The sequence below is a fragment of the Vulpes vulpes genome, chromosome X (assembly GCF_048418805.1).
Source record: "Vulpes vulpes isolate BD-2025 chromosome X, VulVul3, whole genome shotgun sequence".
Taxonomy (NCBI): Eukaryota; Metazoa; Chordata; class Mammalia; order Carnivora; family Canidae; genus Vulpes; species Vulpes vulpes.
In genome coordinates this window covers 106,691,827-106,710,580 of record NC_132796.1, presented here as the reverse complement: position 1 = coordinate 106,710,580, position 18,754 = coordinate 106,691,827, and the positions used below count along the sequence as shown (strand labels likewise).

Here is an 18,754-nt window from a genome sequence, read left to right as displayed (position 1 = left end):
ACAGACTGTTCAGGTCAACCAGGCCCTTTGGAGAGCATCCTATCAAACTCCTTCATTGTACAAACAGAGAAATTAGAGCCCCAAATGTGGAGTGACTTATCCGAGGCCGTATCCATGGCTATTTAAACTCAGTTCTGTCTCAGGTGGATGCAGACCACTGTCCTCTGCCGGGCACAGGACACACTGCCTCATAGGAAGGCCAGGTGACAGCAGAGCATCAGAACTCTGATGTGTCGTGTTGCACTTGGACGCGTTATGCTCAGTGTCCCGCTGAACGTAGTGTTTGCGATACTTCTCTGTGAGTGATTCAACGAGAAACAGTGAGAAATTTGAAAAGACATTTATTGGTACTTAGTATTTGAAGGACTAAAGTAAATGCTTGGCTGGGGGTGAGGTGAGGGCAGCAGCTTGGTGAGGTCAAAGTGGTCCCAAACATGATTTTGTCAGTAGTCTCATATATAACAACATGCGGGATGACTGATTCACATCAGCCACATTCACAAAAAGCTACAGTATCAACCAGAACAACAGTTTATTAATTCATAAAAGGGAGCCAGCCTAACACAGTAAAGTACATGCAGAGGTTGGTCAGCAACTCTTTAGAAAATTCAATATGGAAGGCCTAATTATAATCAAAAAGTTGCCTAGAGAACCTGAAACCAGAAAAGGGGGAGTGAGATGGCTCACTGGAATGACTCATACCCTTTTTTTTTTTTAAAGATTTTATTTATTTTTTTCATGAGACACACACACACACACACACACACAGAGAGAGAGAGAGAGAGAGAGAAGCAGAGACATAAGCAGAGGGAGAAGCAGGCCCCCTGCAGGAAGCCTGATGCGGGACTCAATCCCAGGACGCTGGGATCATGCCCTGAGCCAAAGGCTCAACCACTGAGCCACCCAGACATCCCTGACTCATGCCTTTAAGCCACCAGTACATCCTTTTCCACTGTGGGGACGTGCTAGTTTAGGAGACAGGGTGCTCATGTTCTTTGGTCGAGGGCAACTTCTTCCTTAGCTCCGGCCAGTACTGGAGACCCACCAATGAATTCTTCCTTGAAGACTCTACTAGTTCTACATTGCACACTGGCTGTTCTCTTTTAGTTCACAGTTTTTTTCACATGGGGGATGAGACGCAGGAGTTGATGTCATCCTTCTTAGTTACCTCTATCACAACACAATTACAAATGCTTATTGGAACTATTCTGATGGGTCGGTCATTCCTTCCACGATGCATGTATTACAGTAACATGACTCTTTCAGACAAATTTTCCTGCAAGTGCTTCAGGCACCTGGCTTCATCCCTATGCTCTGAAAAGCAAGTCAAAGACCAAACTGAAAGCAAGTCTGGGTTTGATAGACATGTATAACTGTGGGCAGTAGTAAAACAGCATGATGTGTCCCTTCCCTCCTTTAATCCTCTGTAGGAAAAAGAGAGAGAGAAAGAGAAAGAGAAAGAGAGACACTGATTTCAGGATTAGGAAACAGAAGAGATAAAGGAAGCAGGAATAAGCATACAGAAAAGGAAATAGTGTTTTCTGGTGAGTTGCAACCTGTCAGTTGCTCCTGTGTTCTTCCTTAACGAGTGAGGTGTTAGACTTGTTATGAACTAGACCAAATATCCTGGATGTAGATCTAACACATTTTGATGATTTCCATGGGAAAGGTAAGAAAGGTCTGGAACATAGAATGCTGCCAAGGAGGGAGAATCAGGGAGTTGCCCCAGTGGAGAAACTTAACACCTGATGGGCAGGAGGAAGAACCTAACCTCACAATGGTGCCAAGGGCTAGACCTGTGGGAGTGGTCACAAGTTCCCATCACAGTACATTCCCGTAGTGATTACATTTTCTAATCTACTTAGTCTACTAAAATAGGAATTCTAGATAGATTTCTCCCCAGAAAGAGAAAAAGCAGTATTCAGAGAATGTATATAGTCAAATCTAAAGAGATAAAAGAAAGTGATTAGTTAGTAAAGGACCTTGTCCATTTTCTACCCTAAACGTGTCAACCTTGGAAATACATTTTTCTTTAGGTGAGCTTCGTCTTTTCTTTAATCCAGTTGACATACCGGGACACCTTGGTATATATTCCATACTTCCCTTTCATCGCACACTCTTCACCCCAGCTAATAATCCCAGTTAAGAAACTTATGCCTTCTACTTCGGTGACATGGGGTCCCCCACTATCGCCCTGGCATGAATCTTTACCTCCCTCATGGAAGCCAGCACAGAACATGTTGTTATAAATGGTGAACTTTGTGGACCGAAGGCACGTGGCTCGGTCAACAAGTGGAACTTTAAGGTATTGAAGAATTGAAGCCGATCGCCCTCTGTTGAAGACCCTCCCCCAGCCACTCACATAGCCAGACCCAAATTTGAGGAAGATGTTCGAGTATTCCCTGTCAGCAATGCAAATAGGTGTTACATAGCTGTTCAGCGTTAAGGGCTCATCCAGTTCCAGAAGGGCGATGTCATGGTTGTACTTATTAATAGTTGCATTATAGCTGTGGTGAAGAATAGTGCGAATCACGTTTCGCTTCTGCTCCGTATGTTCCCTCTTCTCGGTGTTATGCTCACCTATGGAAAATAAATTTCTCTTCAGTCACAGGTAGACTTACACATAAACGTATTTGCCAAGGTTTTCGGTATCACTGAATTAACTGGCAGCCAAGTGTCCACAAGTGCAATCTTGGTAAAATGTAATGAGGGCCAATGCATACATTTCAGACCAAAAACCCATTTGGGACCATCATGGAGCTGGTTTGGTCTCCCATGCCGTTGCTAATCTTACATTGTTCAAGTGGTAATGAATCTACCTGTCATGAATTACCCTAGACATTCCTAATATCAAGTATTTCGACCGCTTTTTTGAGCACAGATAATATATTCATTTGGTCATTCATTCAAAGGTTGTGCCAGGCACTAGAGATACAAAGGTGAATGATAGGTCATGGCTTTGGGGAAGGCTCAGTCTGGTGGGGAAATGCACACACCATACATAATTGTACCCCCGTGAGATGAGTGTTGATAGAGGCACACCAACAGAACTACAGGGGGCTTGGAGGATGGAAGAAGTTAGGTTCTGGAAATATGGCTCCTCTAGCATTAGCCCAACTTAGTAGACCTCAGGAAACTATGATGTGCCAATCATACAGAAGGCCTAGTAAATACTGCAGATTCCTATCCTTTTTTTGGTTTATTTACCTGCAACTATGGTAATTTTAACATCAGGCTCTATACAGTGGGCTGCAGTTACCACCCATTTTTCATTGATGATGGAACCTCCGCAGAATGCATCAACTTTCCCATTCAAAAGGACCTGTGGAAACAAGATTGTGAAACATCTTACATAATGTGTTTGATCCTGAACAAAATAAATACAGGTGCTGTTGATAGGCAGGGGTGTGTGTGTGGGGGGGTGGGGTGGGGATTGGACTCTAGGTGCTGGCAGACCAGAGTGTTTCTGGAAAGTGTCAGCTTTGCACATGAGTTAGTGTTCCTGGAGCGTGATCAAAAAAACCATTTCTGTAACTATTTTGAGGAGGATGGGCAATGATAGCCAGAGGGATCTCTAGAGGAGACAGATAGGAGGGAATGGCTTCTTTTGGTGATTTGGGGCCCTTGGATTCCTTTTCCAGGTGAGTCAGATTGTCTGAGGGCACACATCGTTTCATGGGAATATGGCAGGTAAATTCCGAAACGCACTGACTTGACTCCTCTAGATCCGGAGTTATTATTGAGTCTTCTGTCCCTGTGTGGGGAAATCTTGTCACAGGGTGAGTTGGAAGAGAAAAAGTATTGATTGTCCACTGAGGTCTTCTTAAAGCCCTTTTCAAACTATGAATTGAGACCACTGCCCCCCATAAGAGCCGTGCTGATGGGCCTCCGGGCAGTGAGGACCACTTAGCTGGCTTGGGCAAAGTGGACAGAGGCGTCTGAGCTTGGGCATTCTTAAAGAAGAGGCCAATCCATTCTTTCATCTGTACATCTATTGTTTTTTTATATATAAATTTATTTTTTATTGGTGTTCAATTTGCCAACATATAGAATAACACCCAGTGCTCATCCCATCAAGTGCCCCCCTCAGTGCCCGTAACCCAGTCACCCCCATGTACATCTATTGTATGAGCAGAGTGGACAATGAATATTTTTTACCACCTATCTAGATCAGCTTGGAGATTTTCACTTCCAGTGTACCTGAGGGCTCTGGGCTGCCTCTTCAGGAAGAAAGTTGAGAAGTATGGACACCAGAGGGCGCACTGAACATTTGGTAAACCCTACGCAGGAGCCGACTGGCTCTTAGGAACTCCTGCCCTTTGACTAAAGCACACCTCGTCTCAGACATAAATCCATTTCTAAACTAAGGAAAGAGAATGGTCAATGCCCTTAAGTGTGAATTTGAGAAGGTCCTAGGTGCATGTTCTAGTGAAGATTCTTTTTGTCCTGAATTCAATTTTTTAGAAAGATTTTATTTATTTGAGAACAAGAGACAGCGAGAGTGAGAGAGAGAGAGAGAGAGTGAGAGCACAAGCAGGGGGTAGAGGGAGAAGCAGGTTTCCCATTGAGCAGGGAGCAAGATGTTGGGCTTGATCCCAGGACCCTGAGATCATGATCCGAGCTGAAGGCAGACACTTAACCAACTGAGCCACCCAGACACCCTTGTCCTGAATTCAATTTACTGAATGTCTGCTAAGTCCTAGACACTGAAGCATTGGCCTCCTACCAGGAGACCTCTGGGGCCGACTCACTGCAAGCCTCTGACCCCTTTTTCCACACTTTAGCTTTCTCTCTCATTCTAGTTGCTGCCTATTTCGAAAAGTCGTAAAAATGTAGGAAATCTCACATAATAATATAATAAACACCCATGTAGCCACCCTCCAGACTCAACAGTCTTCTTAATGGTTTTGGACATTTATTGATTGCTTACTATGCACTAATCATTATGCTAAGTGTTTTATGTACATTTAATAATGTGGGGTGATATTAATATATCCATTTACAGATGAGCAAACCGAAGTTTAGATAGGTACGTGAACTCCCCTAAGGTCAGTGGTGAAGCTAGGATGCAAACCTTAGTCTGCCTGGCTTGAGAACCTATGCTCATAAGTGTGGTTGGTGGACCAATTAATTGCAATAGAATCATCTGGGATGCTTGTAAAATCATTTGAGGGCACTCCTGCCCGAACTTAAATAGAATATTTGGTGGGTGTGACTAAAGGAAATGAAGAGCTCCAGAAAATCCTTATGCATAATTAAGTCTGAGAAATTCTGGTTCAGAATTTCCAAGGCTTGGTGACTTTACATTTTAAAAGTGCTCAGTCCACACAAAGCTGGCTACATAATTTGTGGGGTTCAGTGCAAAATGAAAAGGCGAGACCCCTTGCTCAAAAGCTGGGAAGAAACATGCCATTGAAAATCCTTCAATACAATTTTTTTTCCTTTCTTCTGTGGTGTCTTGCAATCTACCATGGGTGTTCTTTTAATTTAATTTTTTAAAGTAGGCTCCATGCCCAGTGTGGAGCCCAACATGGGGCTTGAACCCATGACCCTGAGATCAAGACTTGAGCTGAGATCAAGAGTCAGATGCTTAACTGACTGAGTTTTAAATTTTACTACTTAATGTCATGCTTCCTCAGGCATGGGGGATATTTGCTGGGAGAGTGCCCAGGAGATGTACCCTGTGATTTGGCAGGCTGGCACAAAGGCCCTTGGCTGCCAGGTCCCCTCTTCCACCAGCCCCATGCCGCATGGGGGAAGGTAAGTCAGTCTTCCCTTCTCACTGGCCTGCTGCAGTAATTAATTGTGGAGGCATGATTCCCAAGGGATTACAACATCCATACCAGGATGTGCTCAGTACTTAAAACGGAGGTGGGCAAGAGGCTTGCCCCCACCATTCACTCTCCAAATGAACTGTGGCAAACTTCTGGTCCTGAGATGTTCTGTGGCCATGTCCCCTCCCAAAATGGCATAGACTGTGTACACCCAACCTCAGCCCTCCCTGCACCTGTGATAGCTGTTGGGGACGAGGAGGGGAGTATGTTACGTGCCCTGGGTTGAGGGTGGCAGTAGTCACTGGGCAGGTATGGGGAGGAAGAGGCAGGCCCAGCCAGGGAACCGGGGGACAAGGGAGTAGGAAGTCAAGAATCCATCCCTAGGAGGTAGGGGAGAGGTTCCAAGCTTCCAGGGCATGGCTGCTCCATTGTCTCATCAGACTTGAGTTCCAAAACACAAAACATTGAACTCCAAATTTGGGACCCTTCCAAAACCAAGGCCTCATGCAGGTGCGCTGGTTACAAGCTCATGAAGCTGGCCCTGACCCCAAGTGATTTTTAATCACTCAGTAAGTTTGGGTAGCGCTGTCCTATATGGGTCCTGATGGTCACATCTGAAAGCATCCATTCGGGTAACTGGAGTTACAGACTCACATGCAATGAGAGAACGGTGCTTTTCTTCTGTATTAGAGGTGCCTGGACATCTCTCAGCTTAATGGGTTGGTTAGGCCAGACTGAACGATATCCATAGCCCCTGGGCACAGAGACTATGATGTAGCTAGTCTGACTCCTGCCAAAGACTTGCTGCCTGGAGCTTCTGCTCCTTTCTGGTGGATGGCTGAGAAATATGATTGTGTTCTTTTAAGCCTGAGAGCATTCCCCCGCCCGCCCCCCGCCAATCCCTGATTGGTATTAGAAATTTTAGCAAACATCTTTGCCAAGAAAAAGCCCTAACATATATTTGCATTTAAAGATATTACAAATGACTAGATTTTGGAATGTTTGCTTGGCTACCACAGGATCACAGCTATCTAAATATGAGCTATTTGGGGATGAGCTGTCAGCTTGGCCGAGGACAAGCTCTTGTAAGACATCACTTTGGAAAATGAAGGGAAAAATGGGAAAGCATATGTTCTGAGCAAGGCATCCAAGTTCTGATCTGTCAACCCTTTTCATGTTTGTCTATCCTAATAGGAGCCTGCTTTCTCTCTTTCAGACACATACACAGATGCACAGCAAACACACCCACATCCATCTACAAAATACACATTCACAAAGCTCTTCTGATGGTGCTCATTGATAATGCCAGCCCAGAGTAGTAGCTGTTGCCCTGTTGGTTCTCTTCCTAACCTTTAACTTGAATTTGGCCTTCCCCTGTGATTTCAATAAACTCTTATTCTCTCTATGTAGTCACCTCCAATTTTACAGTAAAAAAAAACAACAACAACATTTTTTTCCCATTTGCATACTAGTTCTCTCTCATATAAAAAGCAAAACTGGGCAACCCCGGTTGGCTCAGCGGTTTAGCGCTGCCTTCAGCCCAGGGCGTGATCCTGGAGACCTGGGATTGAGTCCCGCATCAGGCTCCCTGCATATGGCCTGCTTCTCCCTCTGCCTGTGTCTCTGCCCCTCTCTCTCTGTGTTTCTCATGAATAAATAAATTAAATCTTAAAAAAAGAAAATAAAAAAAAAAGCAAAACTATTTCTGCATGATATACAGCTTTTTATGCCCACAGGTGTGATCCACCCAGCCATTGGCCCGATTTCATTTTTCTGGGCACAGAAGAGATGCTCATCTTCTTTCTTTCTTTCTTTTTTTTCCATTTTTGATTTTTAATGGTTAACTAGACTATTCATTAAAGAGATTTCATCAAACCATCCTAGAGAATAATAATCTAAATGTTCTGTCCAAAATAGCTGTGTGGGGCCAAGTGAGAGTACATATGTCATGTTTTTATTTCTCTTAATTGAAACTTTATCATTTGAGAGTTACTTTTTTCAAGTAAGGACATGTCTATAGTCTTAGGTCCTTCATATAAAATCTTTCTCCCAATCCTTCCCCCTTTACAAAAAAAAGAAAGAAAGAAAGAAAAAGTTCTGATTCATACATATGGTAACTGCCTGCTGTTTTCCATAGGGGTGTGTCCTAATCAATGGAAAGGATTGGGTGTGTGGGGGTAGCTGTACAGGTCAAAAGCTCAGGTATGTTTACTGATAGCTTCAGACCAAAGCTGAGAAAAGCTGAGACTGGGGAAAATGTTGAGATGTTTTAAAGATTGTTTAGGATTATATGGTCTCATTCATTTGGGGAATATAAAAAATAGTGAAAGGGAATAAAGGGGAAAGGAGAAAAACTGAGTGGGAAATATCAGAAAGGGAGACAGAACATGAGAGACTCTTAACTCTGGGAAACGAACTAGGGGTGCTGGAAGGGGAGGTGGGCGGGGGTGGGGGTGACTGGGTGGCGGGCACTGAGGTGGGCACTTGAGGGGATGAGCACTGGGTGTTATTCTATATGTTGGCAAATTGAACGCCAATAAAAAATAAATTTATAAAATAAAAAAAATAAAGATTGTTTAGGCCAAGAACAGAATTAGGAATACACAGACTACTTCTTCTGACAATTTTCTGGTTAAAACAGTTGAATATTGGCAATTGTATGTGATACAACCTAATACACAGGTTAAGGAAAGCTTCACCACTTGGCTTTCCAAAAATGGAATTGCATTCCATTTTTTCAATCTGTTAGAATGATCTCCAAATTATTAAATGCAGAATAACTATGGCTAATACACAGCTGAGGCCCATGGTAAAACAGAAAATAGAAAGACCAGAAAATACTTCACATTCAAGGCCAGACAGATCCAACACCAAAACAGAAGAGGTGGGAGACCTCTTGGGGCAAGTTTCTGCGTGCTCAGAATTGTGGGCTGACAGGGTCAAGGGCAAAGGCCCAAAACCAAATTAAAGCTTTAGAAAGTCCGGGATGGGGGTGTTGCTTTCTCAAATCTCTCTTTCAAACTGTTGATGAAGGTGATCTGGTAGTACAGGTGTTTTGATTTTCCTTTTATCTCTAAGGTTCAAAGGTTTTCATGGCTTCCCTACGTAGTTGTACGAAATTGGAGTCCGGCTTTAGTTTTGCAATCTAAGGATGTGGTCACTCTAGGAAATATCCTGTGTCCTTATGTAGTGCACTTCGCCCTGGGGCTTCCTTTCTGGGATTCTCAAGTGTCCCTGCAGAGTCCCTGAGCCCTCTTCCTTGCAGTCTCCAGGGGCTCTGAGCCCTCCGCCCTCATCTGGAGGGAGAATGAAGGCAACTGGCCTCCTGGCCTCCACCAGGCCTCCACCACTGCAGGGAGGTTAGAGGTCAGGTGAGTCCGCCTGCCCTGCGTGCCTGCGGCCTTAGGGGTCCGGGCGTGGAGATGTGGCCAAGGGGTTATGGGATGTGTCAGGGCCTGGCCTGACCTGGGGTGGGGGGAGGTGGGAGGGGGAGGGGTAGGCCCAGTGTGGCTTCACCTCCAGCCCGCAAGCTGAAAGTCCTCGAATAAGGTAAGGCTTGAACATGGCCATGGCCACCCTTGAGCTCGGGGAAGGCGAACCTCACTCCTTAGGGTCTCAAACCTGGGTCAGGGGGTGGTGGTCCTCTGGCCTGCTCTAATCTCCCACCAGAGGAACCAAGGCCGTGGACGCTCTCCCCACGGGTTTATCAGGCCCATGCTGTCTCCAGCTCTTCAGGTTAACAGTTCACCAAACATTTGTTCAAACAAAGTTTCCTCCCAAAGCTGCCCAGCCCCACACAGTCACTGTGGCTTTGTAACCCGGGGCCAGGATCTGCCTGCCTGCAACTTTGACCCATAAGCCCTCAAAGCGAAAGTCGCCTTGTCCCTTCCCCTGTGGCCCCTTGGCTCTCGCAAACAGCTGACTTAGACCTTTCCCTTAGCGCCCTAAACCTTTCCAGCTTGATGCCATTCATTACTCCTGATGAAAGTGACCTCCCTTTGTTCTTCCTGCGATTTGTTCACGCAGGTGGTTGCTTTATCTCCTGCCCCCCACCCTTATGGGAAGCATGGAAATTTGGAATCCTATCTGGGTGATATTCCTAAACTGTTCCATATTTCTGAGCCATAGATCTACTGTTGTGGCCATGGAACCCCCAGCTGTTGCTTGCTTTCTCTTGATGCCTTGCCTGCAATCAAATCCAGTATAAATCAAGTCAAGTATCAAACCTTGCGGATTAGCCGGGATGTGGAGCTGGCTCATCCACAAATGACAGATTCTGGCTTGTTTCATTTCCTGTTTCATCTTTGAAAGTGACTTTTGTACACTCAGTTTATCTCCTGGTTTTGAAAACCAGGAGGAACCTTTTGTGAGAAAGTGGGTAGAGGTGGGTGTGGAGAGACAGCTCTTGGGCGGGAAGGAAATAGTGCAGAAGTATGACAGGGTCTTTCTCAAGTACACTAGAAAGTAGTTCAGCTCTTCACCTTTGGAAAAGACTAAAACTTAGTGCTTTGTGCCTCTACAGTCAGTAATCCTACTTCATGTGGATGAAATAGGGAGTGAACATGTGCATGAGTGGTCTTGAACATTCTATATGATCTTAACTAGGCTTGATGGGAAAGAGTCAATAGGTATACGACTATATAAGTGTGCAATGAGGGGGACATGAAAGGATTTGGAATGATGTGTATCATTTTTATCCTCTTCCTTACTGCTACAACTGCAACCATCATCTAATGGTCTCTTCTGCTTAAAATAAAAAAAAAAAATAGCTTGCTAGAGTAACTGAAATTCCTATTAGGAAAGATTTGTGTTGTTAAAAAATTGGCAAGCATCTGGCTTAACGGGGGTGGGTGGAGAATGGAAAGATTATGTGACTCAATTGAGACTTTATTACCCTCGTCGCCTTTTAGCTCTTATTGAAGTATTTTTGCCAATTTCGTTTCTGGGTTGACAAGGGGACAATGCTAAGCCCGCAATGTGTGCATCCTGGGGATATATATATTTTTTTAATCCTGGGGCTTTTTTTTTTTTTTTAAGAGGAGTCATCTTTTAGCTAATAAAACACCCCTGGGTTAGTGGATCCTCCACTCTGGGGACTACTTTATGTCCCACAGCCACAAGGAAGATAATTATTATAAAGTAGGATCTTTTCCAACCACCTATCCATGGAAGTTGGATACATAATGAATGAGAGTGCGCAAGAACACAAATAGTAAAATCTGATAGAATTAGATACATGGATGTTAAATAGAATGAAAGCATAATTAGAGTGGCTGTATCCAGAAGCAATTGTTCAAGGAAAGGTCAGTGGAGAAGGTCAGTCTTGTGAAGAGTCATGAGAGAGAATAAAGATGTGGATGAAGGAAGCAGCGCTGGTAGGATGCGTAAATAGAAGATAGAGGAGGTATAAAGAAACACACAGTGGGGATCCCTGGGTGGCGCAGCGGTTTGGTGCCTGCCTTTGGCCCAGGGCGCGATCCTGGAGACCCGGGATCGAATCCCACGTCGGGCTCCCGGTGCATGGAGCCTGCTTCTCCCTCTGCCTGTGTTTCTGCCTCTCTCTCTCTCTCTCTCTGTGTGTGTGTGACTACCATAAATAAATAAAAAATTATAAAAAAAAAAAGAAACACACAGTGTATTTTATTGGCTGTAAGATCAAGTCCGACAAATATTCCTAAAAGCAGAGCTAAGGTAAGAGAATGGAAAGGAAAGTCTTGGTTGTGATGGTCTATCCCCCTTCAGTACCATTCTCTACCATGTCTGTGCCAAGCCCTACCCCAGGTACATGTTCAGTATCTTATCCATTATTTTGGAAAATGTCAGGCATTCTCAAGAATCCTGAGTAGATACATAGTGTCAGAGAATTCCAGTGGTGTTAAACCTGGGACATTTACCTGATCCTGCCTTAAATTGTTACTGGTTGGATGATTAAAAAAATCTTCGAAGCTACTGGTCCCTGGTGGCAAAAGTTCAGACCTCAGTAGAGAAAATATTTTGGAGTGAAGCATCTTGAAATAGTCACAAAATATATGATTGTGGCTACTAGGGAGGTTTTAGTTAGACTAAACTATTATAAGCACTGTCCAATAGAACTTTCTGCAATGACGGAAATGTTCCGTATCTGTGCTGTCTAGTACCATAGCCACCAGCCATATGTGGCTTTTGTGCACTTGAAATGTGGCAGGTGTGACTGAGATACATTTTTAATTTTACTTAAGGGTAGTTATTTAGATTTAAATAGCTACATGTGGTTGGTAGTCACGTTATTGGATGGCACCACTTTATATAAGGACCAGCCTGGCTCCTTGCCTCTGGGCCCCACTTCTTCTCTCAGATGGAATCACTTAAAAGTTAGCTGTAGGTCAATTACAAATTTTTTTTTTTTTTTTTTTTTTTTTTTACTGCAGCACTTTATAAAAATATGGAACGCTTCACGAATTTGCGTGTCATCCTTGCGCAGGGGCCATGCTAATCTTCTCTGTATCGTTCCAATTTTAGTATATGTGCTGCCGAAGCGAGCACCAATTACAAATTTTGCTACAGATCTAGCTCTTGGTTGTTGCCTCAGACATGTGCACAGTTGATTCTCATGTGGGTTGTTTGCAGACCACACCTGGAGAAATGTGGGACTAGGTACCATGAGTTTATGGTTTGGTTCCTTTGGTTTCAAATTGTAGTGCGCATCACCGGAAGGGCTTGTTAACTAGCACACAAGTTGCCATCCCCCCAGAGATTGGGCTTCTGTAGATCTGGGGTATGGCAGGAAAATTTGCATTGCTAACAAGTTTTCAGGTGATTCTGATGCTAGCACACTTTGAGCCTTGGGTCAAGCCCCTATTTCAGACCCTAGTTCCAGTAACCCAGTTCTTGTTTTACTCCTATGTGAGTCCTTTTAAAAATCCCTTCAAAATAATCCAGTTTCTCTGGACCTGGAGATTTTCTCTCACCAGTTCTCCCACAAGCTGAAGTAGTACCCTGAACCCCAGTATCTGTGACCTCACTTCTAGACTTCCCAATTGCATGTCTGGAATCCTGCTATGCTTTCCTTGGTGTCAGACTCTCCTTGACCTTGTAGTAGCTGTCCCCAGACTTCTGGTTCACTCGCTCTCCACCACTGAGGGCTTCTTCATATTGCCTAGTGCTTAAACTTGCCTAAACACTTCCCTCGCCCCAATAGGTCTGTCTGGTGCCCTAGCCTCAGCCTCCACCTGGCCTGTCCCTTGCCCTCTGGGCTCCAGTTTTGACACACCATTAATATAGAGTACCTGCCAAGGGAATTGACCTGGTTTGGCCTCTTTTCCACCAACAACTCGAGTGAAGTCGTTAAGCGGTTGGGTGACGTTATCCAAATTTTTTTCCACTTCAGTTGAATTTTCATAGTCCATATTGGAAAAAAGAGTTTCAGCACGGGTGCGTGTCATAGAAATGTGAGGGACAGAAACTCTTCCACATGGAAACGGCACTAGAAAGATGGGAAAAAAATTTAGTATTCTGATATTTTTCATTGGCAAGCAGAACGTGTATTACAGAAAGTGAGAATGAGGCCTATCCTTGTCACTTCTGAGAAGCAGGCCCATCAATATTTTTAAAATCTAATCAATGAATATAGTCTCAAACTAAAAGGTTAATTGCATTATTTTCATGGAAAGTTTTCAAATCCTTCATGAAAAGAACATTTGGCTCAGGAATCCATCATCTTCACGGAAATAGAATAGGTGTTCCAGAATCAAATTTTGTAAGAGTTTTATAAAGTCTAATGACTTTGTTTTGTTTCTTTACTAAAAAGTCTTACTCCCAAGTACTGTCCTTAAATGGTATTCTGATGACTGTTGCCCTGTAACTTTAACTTTAGAACTAGGTAAATGGGACTTCTGTGGTTCATTGTGAGCCAGGCTTTCTTTTGTAGACTAGAATGCTTTCTAGACTCCAAGGTGGGTTTAAGGATATGCTGGGAAGAAATCATGATTTAATTATTTCATTTGGTTAAGTATTAACTGGATAAATTGTTGGGGTGCTTGGCTGGTTCAGTTGGAAGAGCATGTGGCTCTTGATGTGGGGGTCGTGAGTTTGAGCCCCACTTTGGGTGTAGGGATTACTAAACTTAAACCCTTTAACCAAAGAAATTACTAATATGATTATCATAGCCACATCCACATGGGAACTGGCCACCTTTTTAACCTTGGGTCAGTTTATTTCCTAAAGACAAGAAATTGTCTACTGATACATTGGGGACAACCAGAATGGAAATTTGTAGTCAAGCAAAGTCACCTCACATTTCATTTTCATTTCTCACTTTCCTTCTAGCCACATTCCTTATAACAGACATTTCTATAGCAACCAGCTGCAGCAAAGTATCATGAAGACAGCATGTGGTTGGGAAAACAGGAAATTAGTTCAAAATACTTATGTATAAATATACATCATCAACAATGGCTGGAGAAAAGGGACCATTACTATTGAAAGGCAAGAAAGTTTATTTTAGGTTTGGCCTACTTACTCTGCTAAAGATAAAGCTATATTCAAATATAACACTTAATAGTTCGAGGTGGTTCTCAATTCTTTTTTTTTTCCTATCTAACATAGAAGGGCTCATAAGGGTTTAGCTACTATGCCATCTGTCTACACTGGAAGTTAGATTTTGAAGGTTAAAACATATAGATCTTTTTCTCCGGAGCTGGGCAAGCTGTGAAGCAGTGTATGTGAAGAACTAGGCAGAAGGATGGGTGGCTAGGTCCCTGAAGCATTAGAGTCTCTTCATTTTAGTTGAAATAGCAGCATGTACACTCTTGGCTTCTGTCCTTTCTTTAATTTCCTCTGCCGGGTGCTTTGGTGAGATAGGTATCGAACCCAGTTACAGAGGAATGGTGCATGATTTAATGTACCAATTTAATATCAGGCTTTGAAAATGCAAAAGAAATTATATCTAGTTTGCTTCAAAAAGGCCCCTCATTTATCAAATATAATTGATCCTGCAGAGACTACTTTAAAAAAAATTTTTTTTTTTAATCAAAGTTTCTATTGCTTCATTTCAGAGAAGAGCAATAGGAGCGTGGAGTGGAGATGTTCTGAATACACTAGTCAGCTGTCAACACGGTAGCCTGGTTGACATGACTGGGAAACATTGTTTTGTCCACTGCTGTATGGACTGTGTTGGTCAGCCTGGCACAACTTGAAACAGATGATTGTCGGAACTGTTCTGATGCCAAGTGTGTAAACTCAGCCCGAGACCCAAGGATAGGAAATAACCTTGTCAGGGTAAGCCAGTCACACCCTGACACAATCATGCTTAACATTTGCCATTCCTTGTACTAGAAGCCTATCAGTCAATCATTTATATGTCTTTTATGGTCTGGGGCTACTACAGTAATTTGACTTGATGAATTACAAATATACAGAGGTCTCATAAATTGATTGCTTCATGATCTAGAAGAAAAAAAAGGACATGGAAAAGAATTCAGACTGAGAACAATTACAGAACTTCTATTTAAAATGATGATGCTAAATAAATAAATAAATACAATGATGATGCAATTTGAAAAATTGTCCAATTCAAGATACTAATCTGTTCTATGATTTTAAAAGGAAGTAGAAACAAACAGGGTTTATGAAAGTACGTGGACTAGTTAAAATACTGAAGGTTCAAATATAGATTTGGAGAGTGTTAAAAAAAACTTTATTAGATTCTGACCTGCTGGTTCACAGGACCTTTGGTCTTCCGCAAGTTGGTATCCCGTAGTACAGGAACAAACCACCTTGTTATCGGGGCCCAATTTACAAAACTGCTTGCATCTGCCATTCTTAATGTTGCATGTTACATCTGAAAGAAAGCAAAATCAACAGTAACAGCATCATTTCACACACATTTCTCAAGAGTACATGAAACCAGTGACTCATATATAGGTCAAGTGTAAGCAGGGGGCATTCATGGAAAGAGGCTTGGGAGCCTTGAGCTGAGAGTAGAAAGAAAGATAAAATTCTTGGGGGGATCCCTGGATGGCTCAGTGGTTTAGTGCCTGGGTTCAGCCCAGGGCGTGATCCTGGAGACCCGGGATCGAGTCCCACGTCGGGCTCCCTGCATGGAGCCTGCTCCTCCCTCTGCCTGTGTCTCTGCCTCTCTCTCTCTGTCTCTCATGAATAAATAAATAAAATCTTTAAAAAAATCTTAATAAGGTATAAAAGTGGCAGTAATATGTTTGGTTTGGCATAAACTGAAGGTTTGGGTCTTCTACTTTCACTAAATCTTGCACTGCAATTTTAAGACACTGTTTATGAGAGGATAGGATATATTCAGAGAAGTCCCCAAAGCTTCAGGGTGAATTTTCACAAAGTGTGTGCACCTGTTTAAACACTAAACGGATCAATGCATAGGTCATTATCCACATCTCAGAAGCTCCCCCGATGCCCCCTCCACCACTACACACTAGCCCTCCGTTCCAAACTTGCCATCCATTACCAAATCCTGAGAGTGAATTTTGCCTGTCGTTGAACTGTATATAAATAGCAGCTCACACTCCTCTGTGTCTTTCATTTAACCCTTTGTGAGATTCATCCGTGTTATTTGTAAACAGCAGTGGTTCATTTGCATGCTGTGTCGTGTTCCATTGTGCGACTATTACTGTCTGTATGCATTTTACTGCTGATGAATAGTTGAGTTTCCAGTTTTTGGCTCTTAGATATAATGCTCTAATGAACATTCTTAATACGTATCTTTTGGTAGCATATGCATGAATACTGGGTATGTGCTTATGAGTGCAATTATGGATCATATGTTCAGGTTTAGTAGATATTGCCAAGCAGTTTTCTGAAATAATTGTACATATTTAAATTCTCACCATCGATGTGTGAGAGTTCCAGTTCTTGGACATATGTATTGCAGGTTTCTTCTCCCACTCTGACTTGCCTTTTTGTCCTAAAATAGTATATTTTGCTGAATACAAGTTCATAGCTTTTTTTTTTTTTTAAAGATTCATTTTAGAGAGAGTGAGCAAGTGACGGGAGGGTGTGCAGAGGGACAGGGAGAGAAAGAATCTTAAGCAGACTCCCCGCTGAGTGTGGAGCCTGATGCAGGTTTTGATCTCATGACCCTGAGATCATGACCTGAACTGAAATCAAGAGTCGGACGCTTAATGGATTGAGCCACTCAGGTGCCCCACCAAAATTCATAATTTTAATATAATCCAGTTTATCTAAACACACTTGAAGCTGGCTGATATGGATATATGTCAACACAAGAGAATGAAATCAGGTCCTTTAAGGTGGCTAAATGCCAAAGACATTATGTGTGGGCAATGATGAGCATTAGTGGCTCACATTTTCTGTACTTTCCTATATAATCTCCCTTATTAATATGAAGTGTTGTTCTTTGTCTCTTGTAATGCTTTTTGTCTTGGATTCTATTTTGTCTGATATTAAGATTGCTTCACCAGTTTCTTTTTGTTACCTTTTACCTGAAAATCTTCTTATATCCCTTTATTTTAGCCTCCTTGTGTAATTTTATTTTAGGTATCTCTTTTGTGAACAGCATACAATTTGATTTTTTGAAAAAGATTTTATTTATTTATTCATGAGAGACACAGAGAGAGGCAGAGGCAGAGGGAGAAGCAGGCTCCATGCAGGAAGCCCGATGCAGGACTCGATCCTGGAACTCCAGGATCACACCCTGAGCCAAAGGCAGACACTTAACCACTGAGCCACCCAGGAATCCCTACAATTCAATTTTTAACTCCAGACTGAAAATTGCCATTAATCTCAATTTACACTAATTCTGATTTCTGATATATTTGGCTTATTCCTGCCATCTTATTTTGTATTTTTTTTATTACTGTGCTTTCCCTTTGTTTCTCCTATGCAGTCTCAATAACAGGAAGTAGCATGGTTCAGGGCTGGCCAGCTGAGACCTGTTGAGTTAAGAGAAATAGGCTCTGCCCTTGGACCTATTTCTGTCTCTAGAGCAGCACAGGAACACTATGAATAGGAGATACCTTACCCCTTACCTACCTGTTCAACAACAGAAATGCTCACTTGTTGGTATAATGAGAACATGGAAAGTTTGAAAATGAGTGACTCTATTAGACACCTCCTACGTGCCACCTTAGTTTCTCTCAGCCTCATGGAGTGTCTGTGCCAGCACTGTGGCCATCAGCTCTGCATCGACTTCTCCTGACCTCATACAGGTGCAACCTTAGATTGCCTTGGCTCCTATCTGCACTATGAGCCCCACCCACTATGTGGCACTTCCCTGTTGATGCTGAGGCATGGGATGCCGTATCACCCCTCCGGGTGCCCCAGTGAGTACAACCTGGAGATGTGGGGGGAGTTAACAGCCCCTTGGCTAAACTTTCAACCACTGGGAGACAGATGCTGATGGACAAATTCTTTCACCCTTCTCCCCTTGCAGATGGACAGTCTGAGGCCAATTCCTATGGCTCCTTGGAAAACAGTCCCAGGAGACCTAGCAATCACTTGCAGATGAGGAGAGAGGACTCTTTCTATGAGTTCTCCTTTCCCCTCTGTCTCACTCTCTTGTCCCTTACTCTTGCTCCCTAGGTTTACACACCCTACTAAATGAGCTCGAGTCACAGACTCATGTGTGTGTGTGTGTGTGTGTGTGTGTGTGTGTGTGTAGGGGGGAGGGGATCCAGGCTAACAGAGTGACTATATGGTTTTGGAGTATATTATAGATTCTTGAGTGTCAGATCTAAATTTTCTAATTCTATTTTATATAGGCTAGTGTAGGTTAATGTAATAATTTGCTCATGTTCCTTACTGACACTTTAGGAATTGAGGGGAGGCAAATCAACTGTTGCCAGGTAGGCAAAGGAACCAGCCTGAGCTTTAACCTTTGCTTCCAGTAATCCTCTAAGTGCATGAGCCAAAAAGATGGCACTTGGTCCTTCGTATTTATTTTTTAAAAGACCTTTCTCCTTGCTCATGGTGATAACATCCCTGGCTCTTTTCATGTTATTGGTTATCATTTTGTT

The 18,754-nt window shown here is 43.0% G+C and overlaps 1 protein-coding gene and 1 non-coding gene across 2 annotated transcripts in view; both read right to left on the bottom strand.

Annotated features, from left to right (window-relative positions):
* Nucleotides 1-324: 324 nt before the first annotated feature.
* The window catches only part of F9 (coagulation factor IX), a 32,724-nt gene continuing 14,294 nt past the window's right edge, over nucleotides 325-18,754 (bottom strand). Inside the window, exons 5-8 of the mRNA XM_026009040.2 lie at nucleotides 15,463-15,591; nucleotides 13,040-13,236; nucleotides 3,208-3,322; nucleotides 325-2,580 (exon numbers count right to left, since the gene is read on the bottom strand). Coding sequence (XP_025864825.1) covers nucleotides 2,033-2,580; nucleotides 3,208-3,322; nucleotides 13,040-13,236; nucleotides 15,463-15,591 — 989 coding nt within the window. The 3' untranslated portion in view covers nucleotides 325-2,032. The remainder of the gene's footprint in view (nucleotides 2,581-3,207; nucleotides 3,323-13,039; nucleotides 13,237-15,462; nucleotides 15,592-18,754) is intronic.
* LOC140596336 (U6 spliceosomal RNA) lies at nucleotides 12,190-12,296 on the bottom strand. Its single transcript, XR_011998371.1, has one exon. It is a non-coding gene; the product is annotated as a U6 spliceosomal RNA (small nuclear RNA).